Source organism: Zea mays, chromosome 8, assembly GCF_902167145.1.
Source record: "Zea mays cultivar B73 chromosome 8, Zm-B73-REFERENCE-NAM-5.0, whole genome shotgun sequence".
In the NCBI taxonomy this organism is placed as follows: domain Eukaryota; kingdom Viridiplantae; phylum Streptophyta; class Magnoliopsida; order Poales; family Poaceae; genus Zea; species Zea mays.
Window position 1 is genome coordinate 163,098,202 of NC_050103.1, and position 22,891 is coordinate 163,121,092.

Here is a 22,891-nt window from a genome sequence, read left to right on the forward strand (position 1 = left end):
GCTCACCGGAGACACCATGTTCGGCGCCCATCGAGGGCAACATGGCGCTTTCCCCCCTCCTCCTTGCGGAAAGGCGATGCAGGGGCGTATGTAAAAAAGTCGAGTCTGTCCCTGATCGCCCTCTCGCCCTGTGCAGAGGCTCGGGGGCTGCTCTCGCAAACCCGGCTCCGGCCGAACCGTTGACAGCGTCAACATACCAGCCCGAGAACTTGGGACCCGACCGTACACCCGGGCTACGGCCAGCTCGCATGAGGGACGACCAGACCAGCCGAAGCATTACGCAAGGCATTAAGACCTCGGAGGAGTGAAACCACTCCTCCGAGGCCTCGGGGGCTACACCCGGCGGGTGCGCTCGCGCGCACCCACCGGAACAAAACGCAACCGAGAAAGGCTGGTCCCCTTGCAAAAAGTGCGACGAAAGCCTCCAAGCGAGTGCTAACACTCCCTTCGAGGCTCGGGGGCTACTGTCGGGGACCATAATTAGGGGTACCCTCAAGGCTCCTAATTCTCAGCTGGTAACCCCCATCAGCATAAAGCTGCAAAGGCCTGATGGGTGCGATTAAGTCAGGGATCGGTCCATACGAGGGACTCGATCACGCCTCGCCCGAGCCTGGCCTCGGACAAGGGCAGCCGACCCCGGAGGATCTCCGTCTCGCCCGAGGCCCCCTCCAGCGGCAAACGTGTTCCCGGCTCGCCCGAGGCCCTGTCTTCGCCAAGAAGCAACCCTGACCAAATCGCCGTGCCGACCGACCAAGCCGCAGGAGCATTTAATGCAAAGGTGGCCTGACACCTTTATCCTAACGCGCGCCCCCCAGCCGACAGAGCCGAAGTGACTGCCGTCAGTCCGTCACTTCGCCGCTCCACTGATCGGCCTGACAGAAAGACAGCGCCGCCTGCGCCGCTCCGACTGCGGTGCCACTCGACAGAGTGAGGCTGACAGGCAGTCAGGCCCGGTCGAAGGCACCATAGGAAGCTCCGCTTCGCTCGACCCAGGGCTCGGACTCGGGCTAAGTCCCGGAAGACGGCGAACTCCGCTCCGCCCGACCTAGGGCTCGGACTCGGGCTAAGTCCCGGAAGACGGCGAACTCCGCTCCGCCCGACCTAGGGCTCGGACTCGGGCTAAGTCCCGGAAGACGGCGAACTCCGCTCCGCCCGACCCAGGGCTCGGACTCGGGCTAAGTCCCAGAAGACGGCGAACTTCGCCCGACCCAGGGCTCGGACTCGGGCTAAAGTCCCGGAAGACGGCGAACTCTGCTCCGCCCGACCCAGGGCTCGGACTCGGGCTAAGTCCCGGAAGACGACGAACTCCGCTCCGCCCGACCCAGGGCTTGGACTTGGGCTCAGCCCCAGAAGACGACGAACTCTGCGCCGCCCGACCCAGGACTCGGACTTGGGCTCAGCCCCAGAAGACAACGAACTCCGCTCCGCCCGACCCCAGGGCTCGGACTACGCCCCGACCTCAGCCGACGGTCTCCGCCTCGCCCGACCCAGGGGCTCGGACTCGACCTCGACCACGGAAGACAGACTCGACCTCGGCTTTGGAGGAGCTTCCACATCGCCCAACCTAGGGCGCAGACCAGCCACGTCAACAGGAGGCGCCATCATCACCCTGCCCCGAGCTGACTCGGGCCGCAGGGAACAAGACCGGCGTCCCATCTGGCTCGCTCCGCCAGATAGGCAATGATGGCGCCCCGCATACTCTGTGACGACGGCGGCTCTCAGCCCCCTTACGGAAGCAGGAGGACTTCAGCAAGGACTCAACCGCTCCGACAGCTGTCCCTCCGTCAGGCTCCAGCACTCCTCCGACGGCCACGACATCACACCAGCAGGGTGCCAAAATCTCTCTGGCTGCCACGACGGCATGTACTTAGGGCGCTAGCTCTCCTCCGCTAGACACGTAGCACTCTGCTATACCCCCCGTTGTACACCTGGATCCTCTCCTTACGCCTATAAAAGGAAGGACCAGGGCCCTCTTAGAGAGGGTTGGCCGCGCGGGGACGAGGACGAGACAGGCGCTCGCTTGAAGCCGCTCGCTCCCTCTCCCGCGTGGACGCTTGTAACCCCCTACTGCAAGCGCACCCGACCTGGGCGCGGGACGAACACGAAGGCCGCGGGATTCCCACCTCTCTCACGCCGGTCTCCGGCCGCCTCGCTCTCCCCCCTTCGCGCTCGCCCTCGCGCTCGACCCATCTGGGCTGGGGCACGCGGCGACATTCACTCGTCGGCTCAGGGACCCCCCGGTCTCGGAACGCCGACAGGCTTGGACAAGAAATTGAGCCCGCGTGCTTAGCCGGCCCGGCCCGGTTTTCTAATCGTGCCTGGCGGGTGGACATCTCTACCTAGGACTAAAGTTTAGTTCAGGGACTAAATTTTAGTCTCACCCTGTTTGGTTGTAGGAACTAAACAGATTCTAAATACATTAAATACAACACATAAAGACCAAAATGCCCTTTTTTGTTTGACACAAGTTTTATAGCAAGGGTAATTGAAGTAAATGTTGCTATTTAGTCCCTTTTAGCACCCATATGAGGGACTAGAGACTAAGCCAATGAGTCCCTACTTTAGTCATTCCGTTTGGTAAAATAGAGACTAAACGGGACTAAAAACCACAGACTAAAGATTAGTCCCTCTAACCAAACGGGGCCTTAGATCGAATGTGCGCCTGCCAAAATCCGCTTAGACTGTTTATGCACGTTCCAAGCAAAAACCTTCCAAAGTTCAGACTTAATTCATCTGGACTCTAAACGAAGTGATCCATAAATGTTTTCGACCATCACTGTGATAGTAATGTAATGGTGGTATTCATTCCTGCATTAGATAAAGTTAAAATAATAAAATTTAGCTATGCCCCCACCCCACCCACACACACAAAAATGATGTTTTCTTCATATAGGCTCCAAACGAGATGACCAAAATATATTTTCTGGCCATTTCGATGATAGAAATATAATGTCAGAGGAAAATATGTGGGGAAAGTAATAAGAGACTCACACTCAAGATTAATGGGTATATATGTCCAACATTTTTTTTCTTAAAACGACAAAAACGTGAGTTTTCGTTAATATCGATGACTAATACATATAAATTTTTGACCGAGAAATAGTCTCTACAAAAATCAAATAATGTGGTTCATGTTAAGGAAACATATGTCGATGTAATTAATAGGAGACTCTCACTAAAGATCAACGGGCATATGACAAACATTCTTGGTCGAAAATGACCAAAGCATGAGTTTTCGTTAATATCGAAGGCTAACATCTATGGATTTTTGACCAATAAATGGGCTCCACCAAAAACCAAATAAAGTGGTTTATGCCGAAGAAATATGTGTGGGGTAAGTAATAGAAAACTCTCACTCAATATCAATGGGCATATGGCTAGCATTTTTGGCCGAAAACGGCCCAAGCGTGAGTTTTTGTTAATATCGAAGGCTAACACTTATGAATTTTGATCGATAAATGTTCTCCACCAAAAACAAAATAATGTGTTTTACGTCAAGGAAATAGGTGTAGGGTAACTGAAAGGAGCCTCTTATACACTATTAATAGGCACATGTCCACACTTTTGGCTAAAAACGGCCAAAGCGTGAGTTATCATTAATATTGAAGGCTAATATCTATGGATTTTTGACCAATAAATGGTCTTCACTAAAAACTAAATAATATGGTTTATATCAAGGAAATATGTGTGTGGTAAGTAATAGAAGCCTCTCACAAACGATCAATGGGCATATGGCCAGCAATTTTTTTGCCAAAAACAGTCAAAGCGTGAGTTTTCGTTAATATTGAAGGCACACCTATGGATTTTTGATCGATAAATGGTCTCCCCAAAAAACCAAATAATGTGGTTCATGTCAAGGAAACATATGTGGGGGTAAGTAATAGGAGACTCTCACTAAAGATTTTGTGGTCGAAAACGGCTAAAGCGTGAGTTTTCGTTAATATCGAAGGCTAACTCTTATGGATTTTTTACCAGTAAATGGTCTCCACCAAAAACCATATAATGTGTTTTATGCCAAGGAACATGTGTAGGGTAAGTAAAAGGAGACTCTCAGTCAAGATCAATGGGCATATGACAGGCATTTTTGGTCGAAACGATAAAAGTGTGAGTTTTTGTTAATATCAAAGGCTAACACTTATAGATTTTCTACCGATAAATGGTTTCCACCAAATACTAAATGATGTGGTTTATATCAAGGAAATATGTGTGGGGTAAGTAAAAGGATCTCCTCATGCATGATCTATGGGCATATGGCCAACATTTTTTACCAAAAAACGGTCAAAATGTGAGTTTTCATTAATATTGAAGGCTAACACCTATGGTTGTTTACCGATAAATGGTCTAAAAAAACCAAATAATTTGGTTTATGTCAAGGAAACATGTGTGAAATAAGTAGTAGGAGACACTCAATCAAGATTAATGGACATATGGTCAACATGTTGGGCCGAAAACAGCCAAAGCCTAAGTTTTCAAGCTAACACCTATAGATTTTTTTATTGATAAATGGTCTGCACTAAAAAATAAATAATATGGTTTATTCTAAGGAAATATGTGTGGGGTAACTAATAGGAGCCTCTCACACACAATCAATGAGCATATGGCCAATATTTTTGGCTGAAAACGACCAAAGCATGAGTTTTTTTTAATATTGAAGGCTAACACTTATAAATTTTTGACCAATAAATGGTCTCCACAAAACCAAATAATTTAGTTTATGTCAAGGAAACATGTGTGGGTAAGTAATAGGAAAATCTCACTCAAGATCAATGGCCATATGGCCAGCATTTTTTGCCAAAACGACCAAAGCGTGAGTTTTCGTTGATATCGAAGGTAACACCTATGTATTTTTGACCGATAAATTGTCTCCACCAAAAACTAAATAATGTGGTTTATGTCAAGGAAATATGTATGAGGTAAGTGATAGGAGACTCTCACACAAGATCAATGAGCATATGGCTAGCATTTTTGCCCGAAAACGGCCAAAGCGTGAGTTTTCATTAATATTGAAAACTAACACCTATAGATTTTTGACCGAAAAATGGTCTCCACCGAAAACTAAATTATGTGATTTTTCTATATATTGATTTTTTTGTGTACTATGCTAGTATAAAAAATGGTTTCATATCATACATCATGGCATGTCATGGCATGGCATTCATATAGTGAATGAGACTCTAGAACAAGAGAAGTTTGGATGTAAATCAGAGCCCGTAGCGGATGAGTCACTACTTGAAAACCAAGCTAGGCACCTAAGCATCTTGAACGCGTATCCTTAATCAAAATTGCTATATATATGTTATTTCTTGCACATCAGCTTATCTCTATATAGATTAATGCTTGATTTGGATACTAATTCATGCATGTGTTGGCTTATTTATCATAATCTTTAAAGTATGCTTGTATAGAGTTCACGCATAATTACTTGTCTATGCTTAGATACTAGCATAACTTTAGAAGTGGCAAGGCCACCATTTACTTGTGAACTTTTAAAAATGACATGTTAATTAATTACAACATGTAATTTATGATGAGATAAAATATGACCAACAATAAATGTTGAGTTGAGGCCTTGTGCGGGTGTCAGGGCCAAGTTGGGAGTGGAATCCAAATGACATTGACCCACTTAAGTTGATTAAGGAATGATGTGTTATTGCATTGGGTTTGGGCAACTTTTTTGTACAAACCACATGTCACCTATCGGAATGGTGAGCCGAGTAGTATGCTATGACCAGTTCACTTGGTATATTCAGTGTGGTTTGTAAGGCTATTTTCAGCAGATCCTCTATCACATCCTCTATTTCAAACTTAACTCTACAAACAGTATCAAACAGTGCCATCTACGGTTCATTTTCCCCTATTTTACCCCATATACTGAAGACAGTCTAATGAGATATAGATAGTGGCCTAAGCACCAATCAACTCTAGCAATTCATCGAGTGCCTTGTCCAAGTTAACAAAAAGATGGTGTGTGAATCATTACTATGGACTGATGAGTCATATGGGTCGTTAGTCTCATGTTGTGTAGGTCTAATCGTATACCCCTACAAGGTATGAATCTATTCAAATAACCACGATCTCAATTAAATGCATGCTCTTTCTTTTATTAACTTCAATGTAGCATTTCAAAGGAAGATCTTATGGAAGATTGAGTTCTAGATACATTATCACTTTCTTTATGCAATGCTTGACTTAAATCAGAGTGTAGGCTAAGTCTTTTGCTTTCAACAACTTTCTAAATTTGTCTTTATGCAAATTTCACTCACCTATGCCTCAATTCTTGCTAATGTCAAACACATCAAGGGTTGTTATAATATTTGGCCAAGTCCTACTAAGTACATTCTTATAATCACAGTACTACCGATGAGTTGTTTTGTAGGTGAAACCCATCATATCTTCATATCTTTTATGATGGATGTGTTGGGTATGAACACTCCATGTTTATGTTAGGGGTTGTTGCATGGTATGGTTGCCCCTACTCGAGGATAAAACTCGATTTTAACCCTATTTTTAGAGTTTGCAAGTATGCTCATTCTTTTTTCAACAAAGAGACAATTTATCCCTATTTCATTATCAGCACTTAACGATGTTAACTTAGCCCGTAAAAAGACGTCCATCCTCTTGCACCATTCTCCATCCTTTTATCAATTGTTTGTAAATCTACCTGCACTTTGATATTAAAGTTTGGATTTTAATTATGACATAAATATGACCATATTTAAAAAAAATCTGTATTTCAACTTTAAATTTTAAATTATTTCAAAATTAATAAAAATAAATTGAATTTAACATTGCTTTTTTTATAAAATTAACAATATTTTAATGACAATTTTGGATTTATACTGTAACTAAAATATTTTCAAAATTAGAATTAAAATGGTATCAAAACTTAATGTCAAATTCAATTTAGTTTCATCAATTTTAAAATATTTTAAAATTCAAATTATGTATTTTCAAAATTTATGATCAGATTTATGACATAAATATATTGCAAACTTGTATATTAAGGTGGAGTAAATTTACAAACAGTTAATAAAAGGAGAAACAATAGTGCAAAGGTATGAACGTCCTTTAATGGGCTGAGTGCATCTAATAATAAAATAGGAATAAGCTAGGTGTCCATTTCAAAAAAAGAAGAGACATACATATAAACTTTTTTATATAAAAAAAAGATAAAAACAAAGTGACATCCTGGAGTGAGGTAACCATGCAATTCCCTCATTATGTTATGTAGTAATGTGAGTCTGTGATGTTTAGGCTTTCGGATCTGCAAACTCTAAAACAGTGTGATATCACTTGAACCTCTTTTGTGATATCCTAGCCTCAAGTGCACATCAATGCACACACATACTGTGTGTAAGGAGCACAACCGCAAACGGTGAAAGTAGACAGAACATTATAGAGACGGCCATGTGCCTTGAACCAGCAACAGGCCAACAGTTAACTCAACTGCAACATTCTTCTTCTTTTTCCTCTGCATTTTCTTATATAACAAAAAAGAAAGAATATGAATGGGAAGATGCATCTGGAGAGCAGAGACAATGGCAATTCCTCTTCATTGGCTCCTGTAATTGAATCAGGGTACTAGTTCCCTAAGCACCTATCAATGTCTATCATTTTAGGATCTCTTCAGTATATGTTGTTGGTTTTTAGTTGGCAAAGTTCTATCAATTTCACCCAGCCTCCTTTACTACTACCTTACTGTTCAGGTCAAAACTGTTTTTTTTTTTTTGGGGGGGGGGGGGGGTGTTTAGAAGAAATGGTGAGTAGGATACGCATGCTCGTATCCGTTGTAATCGTAATATAGCTTCTCACCACAAGCTATATCACGGCAGGCGACCAGCAAAACATGGCTCTCTCCATCCATGTCGTACCGCACACACTTGACATTCTGCTTCTTCTTGCCATCCCTGCAACAGTTTCCAACTTAGAATTACACACAAATCCTTTCTTTGAGGTGGCAACACAGTACAGCAGCTGCAAGGCTGAACTTGGATACAAAACTAACAACTTACGGTGTGTGGTTGTTGATGCCACTGACGAAGCGAGAAATGTTACCCCGCTTGTCAGGGCAAATCACCAGCATTTGGGAAGGATCAGCTGGCAGGAGGAGCGTCATAATACAGTCGCAATCATCATTTTCCCTGTTCTCCAGATAATCGACATCCCCAGTATATTCAGCGAGGAAGGTCATATCCTTAATATCACCGTCAGCCTGCACAGTGAAACTGGAAATAAAAATGTCAAAGTGTCGATTCTGTGTACTAAAAAAGTAAAACAAAATGTAAATGTGTGTGTGTACGCCACAGAATCCACAGCTTTGCTCTCACAATTTTTGTTTACAGTGTGTGACACTGGAACACTAAGGGCAGTGTTGCACACACACGTTCCAGCACCACAAACTCCGGATTAAATAGACAAACTTCCAACAAGTAAATAACTGAGTGTAGTGAGTTCAAGACAAGTACCCTTCAAGGGGATCAAAGACCACGAGAAGTGGAGGGCATTCGCCTCTTTGCTGCATGGTTCTGCACAGCTCTATATTTTCCTTATCCTCTTTGGGCAGAACCTTGAAAAGTCGAGGAGAGCAAGATTACAACAACAAAACACCAGATGATTATAACATAATTCCAGGTGAAAAGATTTTGCTGCTAACCTGCATTCCGCCTACCTCCAATCTTGCCAGATTGGAAGACCTAGGAGCCATGTTAGGCATGTAAGTCAGCTCATTACTGAACTTTGTTTTGGAAGACGTCAAAGCAGTGGCCAGAGACGCCATTTGTTTGAGTCTTCTAGCTCCATCTTCAGATGGAACAAATGGCAGTATCCTCCTCCTCCTCTTGTGCATAACAAGAGAACGCTTCCTTCGCCTTCTACCATCTGAAATAAATCTCATGAGTTATTAGTACCATAACAAGCACATCCCTTTCTGTACTCAATCTATCTATATTTGTTTTCGGTATTAGTTCAGTTAGTGTTTAAATCTAACAAATATTAGAAACCCAGTCAAATATTAGCTAGCATATCAGGCAATCCTGTGCACCAAATTTTGCATTTACAATATCTGTGAGATATATGGCTTATCCACTTAATATAAAATCTATTACCCCAAGTGTTTATTGATGCTAACTACTGAATAGTAATTGAAGTTGAGCTGCACATAAATAAAAACACACAGTTTACTGGAGTACATCCAGTGATTAGCAATAAGACAAGGGAAAAAGGCAGGAACTATATATGGTTAAATGAACACAACCAAGATAATAAGAGGGTACACACGCAACATATACCGACGACAGAAGGCAGTCAATCCAAACAACCTTTATGAACAAGGTGAAGTACACGATTTGTTCCAACTCCACATTGCCATTATTATTGTAGGAAACCAGGGAGTTTATTGCTCATGATAAAAGATTACAGCAGATCTATGGGGGGGAGAGAACCCCTACATACGGCAAGCTTTAGGGTCTTAGCAGGTCAATACAATTCAAATAACATATTCGCAAGCAATGCTGCGACAATCGGCAAGATATGCAATCAATACAATTGCACAATCAAACATACAAGATCCAAAGATATGTGACTGACATACTGACAGGAATATCTGCTACTGCTAGCTCTTAGCAGGTGCATCGAACCTACAGAGATTACAGTGTTATACCGACAAATAAAAAACAAACAAATAGAACACAACTCTCTCAAGCCTTGTATTGTATACTGTTAGAATTGTATTAGGTTTGGTGGTCTCCCCGGTGTACTGTAATGGGCCAGGTCCATTTCTAGGTCTATTAATACATATCCCCTCCCTAGTCTAGGGTTAGGGTTTCCAATATGGTATCAGAGGCAATTTTTTTTTCTCTCCCCTCCCAGCCGCCACCTCCCCTGCCCAACCACCGGTGCTTGCCTTCTCCCCTCCCTTCTCCCTGCGCCGCCGGCGCTCCTCTCCCTCCTCCCAATACATCCAAGGGCAGAAACTATTGTTATGGCTAAACGAATGATAATCAAGAGGATACATGTAATACAAGAACCAGAAATTAAGTCAATCCATACAACCATAAATGATCTAGAAAGTGAAACACGTGAATACGTGATTTGTTTGAACTGCAACTTGCCGTTACTACTTAAAAAGCATGCATAACTAACCCAGATTGTGCGATAATGCTTTCCCGCCTATTTATAGTCATGACGTAAGCAAGTATGTCGCATTTTAACGTAAACTGTATTATTGTTTCCTAGAGTTTCCAATTCACAGGGGCATATTTGAAGGCAATGCTGCAACAATCAGCAAGCTATGCAGTAAATACAATTGCACAATTAAACATACAAGACCCAAAAAGAAATGACTGGCACACTAACAGGAATGTTCGCTAATTGCTACCGCAGCTCTTAGCAGGTGCACTGACGAATGCAGCTAGATATAATCAAGCGGGTAAACATATATACCAAAACTAGGAATAAGTTCCAATCCGTACAGCCATAAATGATCTAGAAAGTGAAACACATAATTTGTTTGAACTGCAACTTGCCATTACTACTTAAAAAGCACACATAACGAACCCAGATTGCATGGTAATGCTTTCCCGCCTATTTCTAGTCATGATGTAAGCAAGTATGTCGTATTTTAACATAAACTGTATTCTTTGTTGCCTAGAGTTTTCAATTCAAAGGGGCATATTTGAAGGCAATGCTGCAACAATCAGCAAGCTATGCAGCAAATACAATTGCATGATCAAACATACAAGACCCAAAAGAAGTGACTGGCTTACTAACAGGAATATTTGCTAATCGCTACTGCACCTCTTAGCAGGTGTATTGAACCTATAGAGATCGTTACAGTATTATACTGCCCACAAAAAAACAAATAAATAGAACACAACTTGCTGAAGCCTTGTATTGTATACTAACTAATACAATACATCCAAGGGCAGAAACTATTGTTATGGCTAATGGATGCAGCCAAAGATAATGAAACGGGTAACATATATACCAGAACTAGAAATAATTCCCAATCCGTACAACCATAAATGATCTGGATTCTGAAACCCATAATTTGTTTGAACTGCAACTTGCCGTTACTACTTAAAAAGCACGCATAACTAACCCAGATTGTACATAATGCTTTTCCGCCTATTTCTACTCATAACGTAAGCAAGTATGTCACATTTTAACGTAAACTGTATTCTTTGTTGCCTAGAATTTCCAATTCACAGGGGCATATTTGAAGGCAATGCTGCAACAATCAGCAAGTTATGCAGTCAATATAATTGCACGATCAAACATACAATACCCAAAAAGAAGTGGCTGGCCTACTAACACTCTAACAGAAATATTTGCTAATCGTTACTGCAGCTCTTAGCAGGTGTATTGAACCTGTAGAGATTATTACAGTATTGTACTGGCCACAAATAAAACAAATAAAAAGAACACAACTCACTCAAGCCTTGTTTTGTATACTAATACAATACATCCAAGGGCAGAAACTATTGTTATGGCTAATGAATGCAGCCAAAGATAATCAAGCGGGTAAACATATATACCATAACTAGAAATAATTCCCAATCCGTACAACTATAAATGGTCTAGAAAGTGAAACACACAATTTGTTTGAATTGCAACTTGTCGTTACTAATTAAAAAGCACACATAACTAACCCAGATTGTACATAATGCTTTCCCGCCTATTTCTAGTCATGACGTAATCGAGTATGTCACATTATAACGTAAACCGTATTCTTTGTTGCCTAGAGTTTCCAATTCGCAGGAGCATATTTGAAGGCAATGCTGCAACAATCTGCAAGCCATGCAGTCAATATAATTGCACGATCAAACATACAAGAACCAAAAGAAGTGACTGGCATACTAACAGGAATATTTGGTGATCGCTACTGCAGCTCTTAGCAGGTGCATTGAACCTGTAGAGATTATTACAGTATTATACCACAAAAAAATAGAACACAACTCGCTCAAGCCTTGTATTGTATACTAATACAATACGTCCAAGGGTGGAAACTATTCTTGTGGCTAATGGATGCAGCCAAAGATAATCAAGTGGGTAAACATACATACCGGAACTAGAAATAAGTCACAATCCGTACAAGTATAAATGATCTAGAAAGTGAAACACAAAATTTGTCTGAACCGCGATCCAGATTGTCTGGTAATGCTTTCCTGCCTAATTCCATTCATGATGTAAGCAAGCATGCCACATTTTAATGTAAACTGTATTCTCTGTTGCCTAGAGTTTCCAATTCACAGGAGCATATTTGCAGGCAATGCTGCAACATCAGCAGGCCATGCAGTCAATAGAATTGCACAATCAAGCATGCAACACCAAGAAAAGACACGATCGGCATACTAACAGGAACTTTTGGTAGCATGGCTCTTGACTGATGCATCGAAGGTGTACAGATGACAATGTAGGAGGACATTTAGACATGGAAAGAAAAATATATGCTAGAGTGCAAGATAACCAACAACAATTGAAAAGCAGTCTATGAGAAAAAACGAATTCGACAATAGCGAAGCCGCTGCTTCATGGATCATCCAACGCAAGCAATGAGGCAAAAAGGCCTCGCATTTCATAGGACATTAAATTATGCAATGCAATGGTGCACACAGGTGGGGGGGATTGCCTTGGGAGAGCCTGCATTTGGCGGCCTGTGCATCCTGCTCATCCTTCTGAATCCGGAAGAAATCGACGATCTTGGTCTGCTTCACCGGGAAACCTAAAGATCCCCCACACACAAAAGGAGGAAAACAGTGAGATATAATAGCACAACAAGGCATGAAAGAAGATGATAAGGAAATGAGAGCCGAGAGCGAGGGGGAGGGAAATGGCGAGATGGAGGCGGCGAGGAGGGCGGGCAAGACGCACTCTTGGGGGCCATAGTCGGCGGGGCGCAGACGGGGCAGAACCAGGGGCCGATGGGGACCTTGGCGGCGATGGGGCGGAGGCAGAAGGTATGGCAGCCGCGGTCGCACCGGTCGCAGAGGAGCATCTCGTCGTCGCGGTCACCGAGGCCGCAGGTCTCACAGAGAAGGGTCTCGTAGTAGGTGTACACCCGCGCGCGTGCGACAGGGGGCGGCGCGGCGACGGCGCGCGAGCGGCGCATGACGTCGACCATGGAGCAGTGGCGCTGCGGTGTCGGGGGCTCCGGTGTGGGCGCCGCCGTGCGCTTGCGCCCGAGCTGCGGCGAGCTCGGCGATGAAGACGGCGCGGCACGTCCCATGACGGCAGAGAGGAGAGGGGGTGCCGGGTGCGTGGCGGTGCGGTCTGTCCTCTCGGGTAGGAGAGAGAGCCTGTCGCCAAGTCGAGAGGGAGAGGACGGAGGAGAATGGGGCCGATGACGTGGTGTCGACGGTGGACTCGCTCGCTTTGGTAGATATGTAGGTGTAGGGGGGAGGGAAGAACCGAAGAAGGCCACGAGAAGCCTGCGCCGCGTCGCGTGAGGCGCTGCGGGGTGCGGGCTGCCACTGCCAGTCACTCTCCAGGTGTGACGGCCGCCAGTGAGGAGCAAGCGAGGAGACCGTTGTCGTTGTCATTGCCATTGCCACGCCCAACTCTCGCGTCGTGTCTCTACTCTCTCTCTCTTTTTGTTTTATTTTTGTTTCTTTCTAATTCCTTTTCTTTTGTCGAGATATATTATATGAAATTAAGGACAACAAAGTTACCATCTTATGTTGCATTATTTTTGCTTATTGCTTTCTAAGGATTGAGTGTAGAGCAAAACTGGAATTGTATATGTATGAGTATGATACACGGATTTATTTCATTTGATATTTTAAGAAAAGAATTGGCATGAATTAACAAAAAACTTTGTGCCTTCACTTCAGTCTAGAGAGAGGCTAGGGTTTTCTAGCATTTGCCGCGTGGGTAGGATAGGAAACAAGCATTTTATTTTAACCTATAAAATATCAACCAAAATTGGCAGGTGCTTATACATTGTTGTAGAATTCTTAAACAAGAATCTATGTGCCAACTCATCTGGTTTATCTATTGCTAAAAAACAATGGATGCCCAACGCCAGCCCAACTTTTGTCACAAAATTAATGAGTAGCAACAAGCAATTGTTAAGCAAACTTTTGTCCCATAGTAGCCAATGGTTTTTGAATTTTGAATCCAATAAAGTTTTAGTTGTCAGTTACAACTCACACTAGCTGTAAACCACATAGTACATGCGGTAAGTGTACAAACACTGTTGTAGATATGCTCCATTCTCTCTCCTTTCCACGCCATTTCGCACCTTTATTTTTTTTGCTTATCCTTCATGATGTTAAGATTTCAATGTATAATACCTTGACTCACTTCTTATCAATCAAAGAAATTAACACATGTGTAATAAAAAAACAAAGTATAAGGAGATGTCATTGAAGTACATCTGGTTGTATAAAAATAGGAGGTTATAAACTAGTTGAAAATCAAACTTATACATTGATCGGCCTTAATAAGGACATAACAAAAAAAGCCCAAAACCTAGCTACAATCAATAGAATACAATATCTTTCTTTCAATCAATGTAGTTCTCTACTCCGCTCCCACATCCAACTCCCAAATTAAACTACTATCCCAACTACAACATACGACCATATCATGTGTCCATTTTCTAGTTGTTGAACTCCCTTGTTCTCTCGACATTGAGTTCTTGCACGACGAGCTCTTCTTCATATTTCGCTTGCATATAAAAAGATAAGAAATAGAGGAGTTAGAATGGTTATTCTCAAAAGTATGCTTCAGGAAGCAAAATTTTCGCTAGAATGATGTAATCCATTCATGTCTAAACTAAAAAAAATCCAAGTGTTCAACATGTCTGAATCATTGATCAATTCAAATTGTGGTATATTTTCTAATTAAATTTGGAAAAACATCCCACTATTCCGATTTCATCCAAGTATCCCATCAACCTAGTTTCTCAAAACATCCCATGCTCTCAATCCATATCAAATAAACAGCAATCAGTTTAGTATGTCAAACAACTTTTAGCAACATAATTGTAGTTCATGTTTTTTGGGCCGCTAACATCAAGGAAGGACTTTGCACTCATGGTGCAAACAAAGCGTGTCAAATTTTCACATAAATCACATTTTTCGTTGTCTAGAATCTTCAACTCACATGGGCATATTTGCAACGCTGCAATGACCAAAAATTCATGCAATCTATACAATTTCATAGTCAAAGATATAAGCACAAAAAGACATGAATGATGTACTATTAGGAACTTTTGATATAGGTAGCTCCTTGACAGTCACATCAAAGGTGCATTATACAGAAAGAATGAAATTGCACTAAAGTGTAAGGTAACCAACAACCAAATAGAATTCAATAATAATAGCAAAGTTGTTATTAGTTTATGGATCATGCAACCCAAGCAAGGACGTCCTATGCGATGCATTGCTAGTCACTATCCGGTTGCGAGGACTAAGGAGTGAGTTGGTCATTGCCATTGCTAATGTTAAACTCTCATGTCGCTCTCGCTCTTGCTCTCACTCAATCGTCCATATAACCACCGATTACTTAATTTTCCTCCATTTTTGTATTTTCTTTCTTAACTTTGTTTTTCCATCTCATCAATTCTATCTTTTTTCAAGATATAAAAAACAAAAGAACCATCTTTTCTATGGAATATTTCATACAATCGATTATGTTTTACTTAATGTTGGAGACGAAGGGAAGAACAATGCATAATGGCCCAAATTATATATAACTTAACTACCAAAATAGTGACTACCTTAACTTGTACTTGAAGAGTACAAAAGATGCCTACACTATCACTTAAATGGACTTGCCATCCTTAGGGAGGAAAACAACCTTCCATCCAATTTTTTTCTCATATGATTTGTTTTACTTTGATATAAATCAAGAAATTTAAAAATTCCTCGACCTTTAGGGTGATGGTTCCCTAGCATCCACCATGTGGAAGGGCTAAAAAGGTTTTATTTCACACTATAAAATATTGATCAAAATTGGTAGGCATTTATTACTATAGAATTTTGAAACAAAAATAAGGAACAAATAACATGCAACCTCATTTGGCTTGTCTGTAATGCCAAAAAAATATGTGATGATCAACCCAACTTTTGTTAAAAAAATAATGAGTAACAATAAGGAAAACGTATCACCAAATTCAAAATGTCCACTGCTCCCATGGTAGCCCGTGATTTTTAAATCTAGACAACTTTTGATTGTTAGTTACCAATGGAGAGGCCCATCATATGTTACCATCCATAAAACCATATATTCTTCAAGGGTCTCATATCACCACACAAAAAAATTACATGAAAAAGCAACATAAGTTTTTTATTAAAGAAAAAAGGTTTAAAGCTAGTGTAGTGGCAATATCGTAGCACACTTTAATTCTCTCTCCTTTGTAAACTATGTCACACCTTCATTTTGTATGCACTTCTCTTCATCATCCTAAGATATCACAAGATGTTAAACATTGCTAGAATAAATCCATCATGATCAATTTCATATATGCATGCTTGATTATTGGTTGACACCACGCTTGTTGGTAAATTTCATCATATTGATTGTGCGATAGACTTGCATGTTTCAACCAGATGAAGAAAAATATAACATACTTGTCAATCCTCCCGTGAAATCTCACCATAAGATCGAGAAAACATTACCACTACAAATTGCATGCCAGCTTAAAAGGCAAAAGAAAATGCAGTAGAAAGTACCAAACTTATACCATCTTGTTAAGAAAACTTTGGCAGCGAATATGTATGAGGTGCATCACGAAATTGAGAATGGAAGGTAAATGCACAAAGGACATGAGGATTTAGATAGATTTAGGCTCTCAATGAAAGATAATATCATATATTCTATGTGATGTTGTATCTATTGCCTATGCAATGTTGTTCAGATAATCTACCCTAGATGGGCCCCACCGCCCCCTTTTATAGTCCAAGGAGGTGTGGTAGATTATAGAAAGCTTATCTAGTCGCCAGCTAGATAAGGATGTCAATCGGCCTAAAACAACCATTGTATTACTACATTTCTCTCTCTCTCTCTCTCCTTTACCAAACTAGACTCTTCGTTGTATTGTCATCTTTCATAAAAAATAATAATAGAAAATAAACATATCAAATGATATTCTAGTGAGTTCAACTTTTAACATGTTTTGAACCACTAACCAATGCAAATTTCAGCACATTTTGCCTGAATCAGTTTTGCCAAAACACTCACTATTCCAATTTCATCCAAGCATCTCATCGTCCTAGTTTTCTTAAAGCATTCCATCCTCTCACTTCATGTCAAACACACCATTTCTTTTAGCATCCCAAACAATTTCCAACAATATGGTTATGATTCACCAACTTTTCAAGGTCACCAACATCAAGGAAGGTCTTCGTATTTATGACGCCAATGCGAACATCACATTTTAACATGAATCACATTCTTTGTTACCTAGAATCTTCAGTTCATATAACATATTTGTAGAAAACAAGTCATCCATTCAATATAATTTTACAACTAGACATATAATCATGTAAGGAAAATGACATTAAGACCATGTTTCATGTTTAATTGAATCCAATTGTATGACAACATGGTTAATTGGACTAATGCAGTTTGCTAGTATATAAGGTGAAATGGCACCTAGCTAAGACCATGCTTAATTTTAGTGATTTTATGACAACATGGTTAATTGGACTAATGTGGTTTGCTAGTATATAAGTTGTTTGGTTCAACTGGATGCAGAGATAGACTTAGGGGGTGTTTGGTTTTTAGTGACTAAATTTTAGTCCCTCCATTTTATTCTATTTTAGTCCAAACTCAGTTTTCGTAGACTAAAATGGAATAAAATAGAGGAATTAAAAATTAGTCTCTAGAAACCTTACACCCTTTAGATAAAGGCAACGCGAAGATCAAGTGATCAACACCTCAAACAAAGACATAAAATAGTGTTGAAGACGACCCTATAAGACATCAAGAACACAGCTCGAATGAGAAGACGCAAAGGAAAGGAAAAAACAATGCTAACAATGCTAAAGATAGCTCATTATATTAGATTAATAAAGACACATGCACTGATCGTGATTGCGCTGCCACTCCAGTTGAGGAGTGAGGTGACCATTGTCATTTGCAATGCGACAATGCCAAACTTTCATGCCTCACTCTTAACTCTCTTACCACTGTCACAACTTAAATAGTTTGTCAAGCTAAAGCTACACACATTGGCACGTCTTTTTTTGCATAATTATTCACATGATTTGTGACTTACAACATGGTAACTAACGTCAATTAAGCTACAGATGCTTAGATTTAGCCCTGCTCTTAAGCTTACATATCTCAATGGCTAAACTCTAGATGACTGCTCCTCCCCTCTCCACCCCCTCCATTTTTTTCATTTTCTTCTTCGTTTTGTTCTGTTGTTTCATCTTTTCTTAATAAAATTTTACTGTATGGCAGTATTTCTTTAAAAAAACTAACGTCAATTATGTTTCTATTTTTACTATTTTCTATAATAATCTAACTTTACCTTGTGTGACAAGTTTAAAACTAAATTATTAGATCATGGAAGATTGTGGAGATCATTATTCATTTTTGCACACGGTTATCCTAAGGGGGTGTTTGAATGAACTAGAACTAATAGTTAGTTGGCTAAAAACTATCAGGTCCCGTTTGTTTCCTTTCATTTTTAGGAATTGGAATCTTACTAATGGAATATACTATTTTTTTTGAATGTGACATTCCACCACTTTCCAAAGTTATCATATAAGCCTATCTCAAATTCATGGGGTGAGATGTAGAAATTAATTATATAGATTTACATGCTATTTTTCCAATGCACAACTTATAGCACACTTTTCTACTTGCTTTGCTATAACATAAATATAGTATATAACTATCACTCTCATATGATTTAGGATAATATACAAATATATTACATATTTAAATATATAAACTTAATTAGTTTTGTCTAAATTATAATTATTAAAATGGAATTCAATTCCAACGAAACAAACGGGGCCTCAGTGAAATTAGCTAGCTAACAAATAGCTACCTAACTATTAACTAATTTACCAAAAATAGCTAATAGCTGAACTATTAGCTGGGGTGTTTGAATATCTCAACTAATTTTAGTCACCGACTATTAGTTCTAGTGCATTCAAACACCCTCTAAACCTAATACTCTATATAATAGAGATGTTCTCCTCGAAAGAAAAGAGAAACATGACGACTGCAAGAATTGATAGCTAATCTAATGTAATTCCAGCACCAACACCTAACCCTAATCCAACCTAAAACCTTCTATGCATATACATAAACTAAATAAGACAAGAGAGAGAGCCCCAACTCTTTCAGCTCTGGAGCTCACACCTCATTGACCAATCTTCTTTCTTCAACCAGTGTGTTTTCATTTCGTTTCTGATTTCTTTTGCATCCGACGAAGGTACCAACCTTCTTACCGACAATAGCCTTTGCAATGTTTCCAGGCTCTTGCAAGTTAAACACGACGACTGCAAAAATGGCATGGTAGATTAAAATTTTGAAAAACGAAATACAAAATCAATACAAGGTCAAACTGATAGCGTCCATACTGGGGATGTTGTTTTCTTGGCATAGTGTAATAGCAGTCATATCCATGACAGAGAGATCTCTTGCCGTAACTTCATGGTAGCTCACAGTCTCAAGAAGGCGGGCATTTGGGTTCTGCCTGGGGTCTGAATCGTACACACCGTCAACATTTGTTGCTTTCAGCATTACCTCTGCGTTGACTGCACACATAATAATAGCATAAAAAAGGGTCAATGTACAATAAACTAAGCAACAAAAAGAAACAAACTAATGAAACAGTGTTGTTCATCCGAGAAATCAGTCTAGGAAAGCTAAGTTCAAGCTCACAATATGATGCCATGATTCCATAGGCACACTGCATCGTTTTTTTATCATCGAACATGAAGGAGAGGTATGTATCATTATATTAAGAAGAAAAAACAGGTACAAGAAAACACACACACTAACACCCTGTGACTAAATGATTGCTTGCGTAAATATGTAGTAATAGAGTCAATCAAAACACATCCTAACAAAAAATTTGTACAAGTTGCAGAACTGTGGCAGGAAATCAATTATTCCATCCACAGCTTATATACTTCATTTAATCTTGCGCCAAAATGTTGTCAGTTTATCGTGACACAACTAAAAAGAACAAGGTAATAAGTAGGTAGCTAGCATAAAGTGTTGCTACGGGAGTCCTAGTTAGTCAAATGACCCGTAAACTACAGTACAATAATGAATGCTTTAAGCAACTATTCTTAAAAATGGACAAATAGACATCTCTGCAAGCATATTTATCAAGAATTTTTTAGTCACAACAGTTCATCAGTGAAGAGTGGAAGATGATCTCACTTTCGGCACAACGGAGAGCAGCAGCTGTATCCGTCGTGAAGAATGGGTTCCCTGTTCCAGCAGCAAATATGACAACTCTTCCTTTCTCTAAATGCCTTACAGCTCTTCGGCGTATGTACGGTTCTGCAACTTCTGACATACGGAAGGCAGTTTGGACACGGGTCGGTATTCCGATGCTCTCCATTGTTGCTTGAAGAAATATAGCATTCATCACAGTGGCCAACATGCTGAATTAGGAAAGCTTCATAAGATGTACTGTTGTTTTAAGATTACCAAAACTACAAAACTGTTTGTCACAGTGTTTTTAAGGTGTCGCCTAGGCGACGCCTAGGCATCCAGGCGCTCGGAGAATTCTTGGTGCCTTGCTTCCCTTGCCCACCTAGGCATCGCCTAGGCGCTAAGACGGTGATCATGTTTACTTGCTCACCTTACCGCCTTAAGAACGTCTTAAGAACACTGATTTGTCACAATAATGCCTTCCAAAATGGGCAGTCGAGTCACAAAATGCTACGGGAATATAATTAATAAACTACAAGTCGCCTGGAGTTTTGAATTTTTGATAAAATTGCAAGTTCCTTAAAATGTATTCATGCTTGCCAGTTGCCACTCAGTAAACTATTTTGATGGAATACTGTAGAAAAATTACACACAGCTTGAATATTAGATGTGAATACGATCAGTCCGTCCAAGAAGTTAATACGGATGACATAAATATGTTGATATGGGGCTCTCTTTTTGTTTCACTTTATTGCATCTCAACTTCTTTTGAAGGCAACTTAACAGCCGAGCATAGAATAAGGGAATGAAAATATACAAGGCATTGAACATCTTACCCGATGTAATCTGCAGATGAGCGGTCAAGACCACTACATCCAGCCCAAGAGGCCCCACGAAAGATATTGCCACCGCCAACAACAATAGCAACCTACAAGGGCTCTCACATGTTTTAATGCACATTATATGATTACTTTAGAGAAAACAAAAGGCAATGACACACACAGAGTACAGATACACATCCAAGATCATTTGATAGGAACGCAACAGAATCTAACCATTGAATTAATGTATACTATTAACAAGATGTACATGCACTTTTTACTTCACTAATTATAAATCTTTAACCAAGTAGTCCAAGATGTGAAATAAATGAACGGTGGTCGAGGACACACCTCTACACCTAGCTTGGTGACAGAAGCAACCTCTCTTGCAATAGCCATTGTAATCTGCAATAGACCACACATTTACATTAAATTCCATGACCCACTCACATGAATCTCGTCTGCTATCACAGTATTTAAAGATGCTCATGCTCCACCAAAAGAAGGTTAACCTTTGGGTCGATGTTTTCTGTGTGGTCGCCGGCAAGAGCTTCTCCACTTACTTTAAGCAATACCCTCTTCCATCTATATAGCCTTTTGGAACTAGAAGAACCTTCGTCAAATGCAAAGCTGAACGACGGCATCAGTGAGGTTTGATTTCTGAGAAACAAATAGACATGAGATGAATGACGAAACGTAATCCAGAATTACATAGACCCAGTCGAATTTGTAGCCCTGAACTGTTCAATTAGCTGCTAATGATCTAGCGCTTGAGGAAACAAACGTCCAAGGAACATGCGTTTCGTCTAACATCCCAACAAAATCAGCATACCACACACGCGGGCAGCGGGCCACCGGCTACACATGCCATCACCCACGGCACAATTATTATATGTATTTCCGGCGGGATGTAAAGCTGCGTACCCTGAGTTGGAGGAATAGAAGGAGCCGGAGGCCGTGGCGGCGCAGGCATAGGCGCGGCGCTTGGCGGAGAGGAAGAGAGGAGCGGCGACGGGATGGGCTCTCTGTACGGGCGAGTGGAGCACAGGAGACGGGGTCCGTGGAGAGGGGAGGCCCGAGAGGAAGGTGGCTGGCACCGCGGCAGCGGCGGCGGCCATGGTTGCCGGCCGTGGGAGCGAGCGCGAGTGCGGCAAGCAGCCGTCGATCTCCGGAGTGGAAGGAGAAGCCAGGACCCAGGAGAGGATGATGGAGGGGAGAGATTTTCGTTTTTAATGGACTTGGATTAACTTGGCCGAAAATGTGATTTGGGCTCAATTTTTGTAGACAGCTGGCCCAAATACATGCCGAACAGTAGCACAAGGCGCCACAAGGGACTACAGTGCGTGAGAACTCCCACGCGACGTTATCTTTGAATTTTTTTTATCGAAATTTAAATCTCTTTCTATTTAATTTTGACTAGTGAGAGATTTAGTTTTATCTAACCTTATTCAGTGGTGTTTGAATGCACTAAAACTAATAGTTAATGGCTAAAATTAGTTGAGACATCCAAACACTCTAGCTAATAGTTCAGCTATTAGCTATTTTTGGTAAATTAGTTAATAGTTATGTAGTTATTTATTAGCTAGCTAAATCCACTAACAATTTTTAGCTAACTAATTATTAGTTCTAGTGCATTCAAATAAGCCCTCAATTCAGACGTAACCGAACAAGTCCTAAAGCCTTATCGGTTGCGTCTGGATCGAAGGGGGTTAAATCTC

General features: G+C 41.0%; 2 protein-coding genes across 4 annotated transcripts; both read right to left on the reverse strand.

The window, feature by feature from the left end:
* Positions 1-7,139: 7,139 nt before the first annotated feature.
* LOC100857061 (histone-lysine N-methyltransferase ATXR6) lies at positions 7,140-13,498 on the reverse strand. 2 transcript variants are annotated; one of them, XM_008658624.4, is made up of 6 exons: positions 12,871-13,498; positions 12,629-12,721; positions 8,654-8,877; positions 8,466-8,566; positions 8,013-8,225; positions 7,140-7,907 (listed from the first exon to the last, which is right to left on the reverse strand). In XM_008658624.4, the coding sequence occupies exons 1-6, from the start codon at positions 13,223-13,225 to the stop codon at positions 7,748-7,750; spliced, it is 1,146 nt and encodes a 381-aa protein (XP_008656846.1). In that variant the 5' UTR covers positions 13,226-13,498; the 3' UTR covers positions 7,140-7,747. The 2 variants fall into 2 exon arrangements, with proteins under 2 accessions (XP_008656846.1, XP_035817776.1); XM_035961883.1 differs by having other exon boundaries at positions 8,669-8,877; positions 12,871-13,495.
* Positions 13,499-19,055: 5,557 nt separating this feature from the next.
* On the reverse strand, positions 19,056-22,365 carry LOC100217180 (Amino acid kinase family protein). 2 transcript variants are annotated; one of them, XM_008656290.3, is made up of 7 exons: positions 22,098-22,365; positions 21,686-21,803; positions 21,525-21,578; positions 21,189-21,280; positions 20,356-20,582; positions 19,545-19,721; positions 19,056-19,463 (listed from the first exon to the last, which is right to left on the reverse strand). In XM_008656290.3, exons 1-7 carry the CDS (start codon positions 22,289-22,291, stop codon positions 19,318-19,320), a joined length of 1,008 nt encoding a protein of 335 aa, XP_008654512.1. In that variant the 5' UTR covers positions 22,292-22,365; the 3' UTR covers positions 19,056-19,317. The 2 variants fall into 2 exon arrangements, with proteins under 2 accessions (XP_008654512.1, NP_001137013.1); NM_001143541.1 differs by having other exon boundaries at positions 19,066-19,463; positions 21,686-21,833; positions 22,098-22,334.
* Between the last annotated feature and the right edge of the window lie 526 nt (positions 22,366-22,891).

Excerpts from the sequence above, each read along its gene's own strand:
- LOC100217180 (NM_001143541.1), bottom strand. The coding sequence starts at position 22,291 with ATGGCCGCCGCCGCTGCCGCGGTGCCAGCCACCTTCCTCTCGGGCCTC. Across the intron at positions 21,281-21,524 it reads TCACCAAGCTAGGTGTAGAG|GTTGCTATTGTTGTTGGCGG; the intron begins GTGTGTCCTCGA and ends GAGCCCTTGTAG. Across the intron at positions 20,583-21,188 it reads TCATCTGCAGATTACATCGG|CATGTTGGCCACTGTGATGA; the intron begins GTAAGATGTTCA and ends TTCCTAATTCAG.
- LOC100857061 (XM_008658624.4), bottom strand. The coding sequence starts at position 13,225 with ATGGGACGTGCCGCGCCGTCTTCATCGCCGAGCTCGCCGCAGCTCGGG. Across the intron at positions 12,722-12,870 it reads GCCGACTATGGCCCCCAAGA|GTTTCCCGGTGAAGCAGACC; the intron begins GTGCGTCTTGCC and ends GGGGATCTTTAG. Across the intron at positions 8,226-8,465 it reads GTCTTTGATCCCCTTGAAGG|TTTCACTGTGCAGGCTGACG; the intron begins GTACTTGTCTTG and ends TTTTATTTCCAG.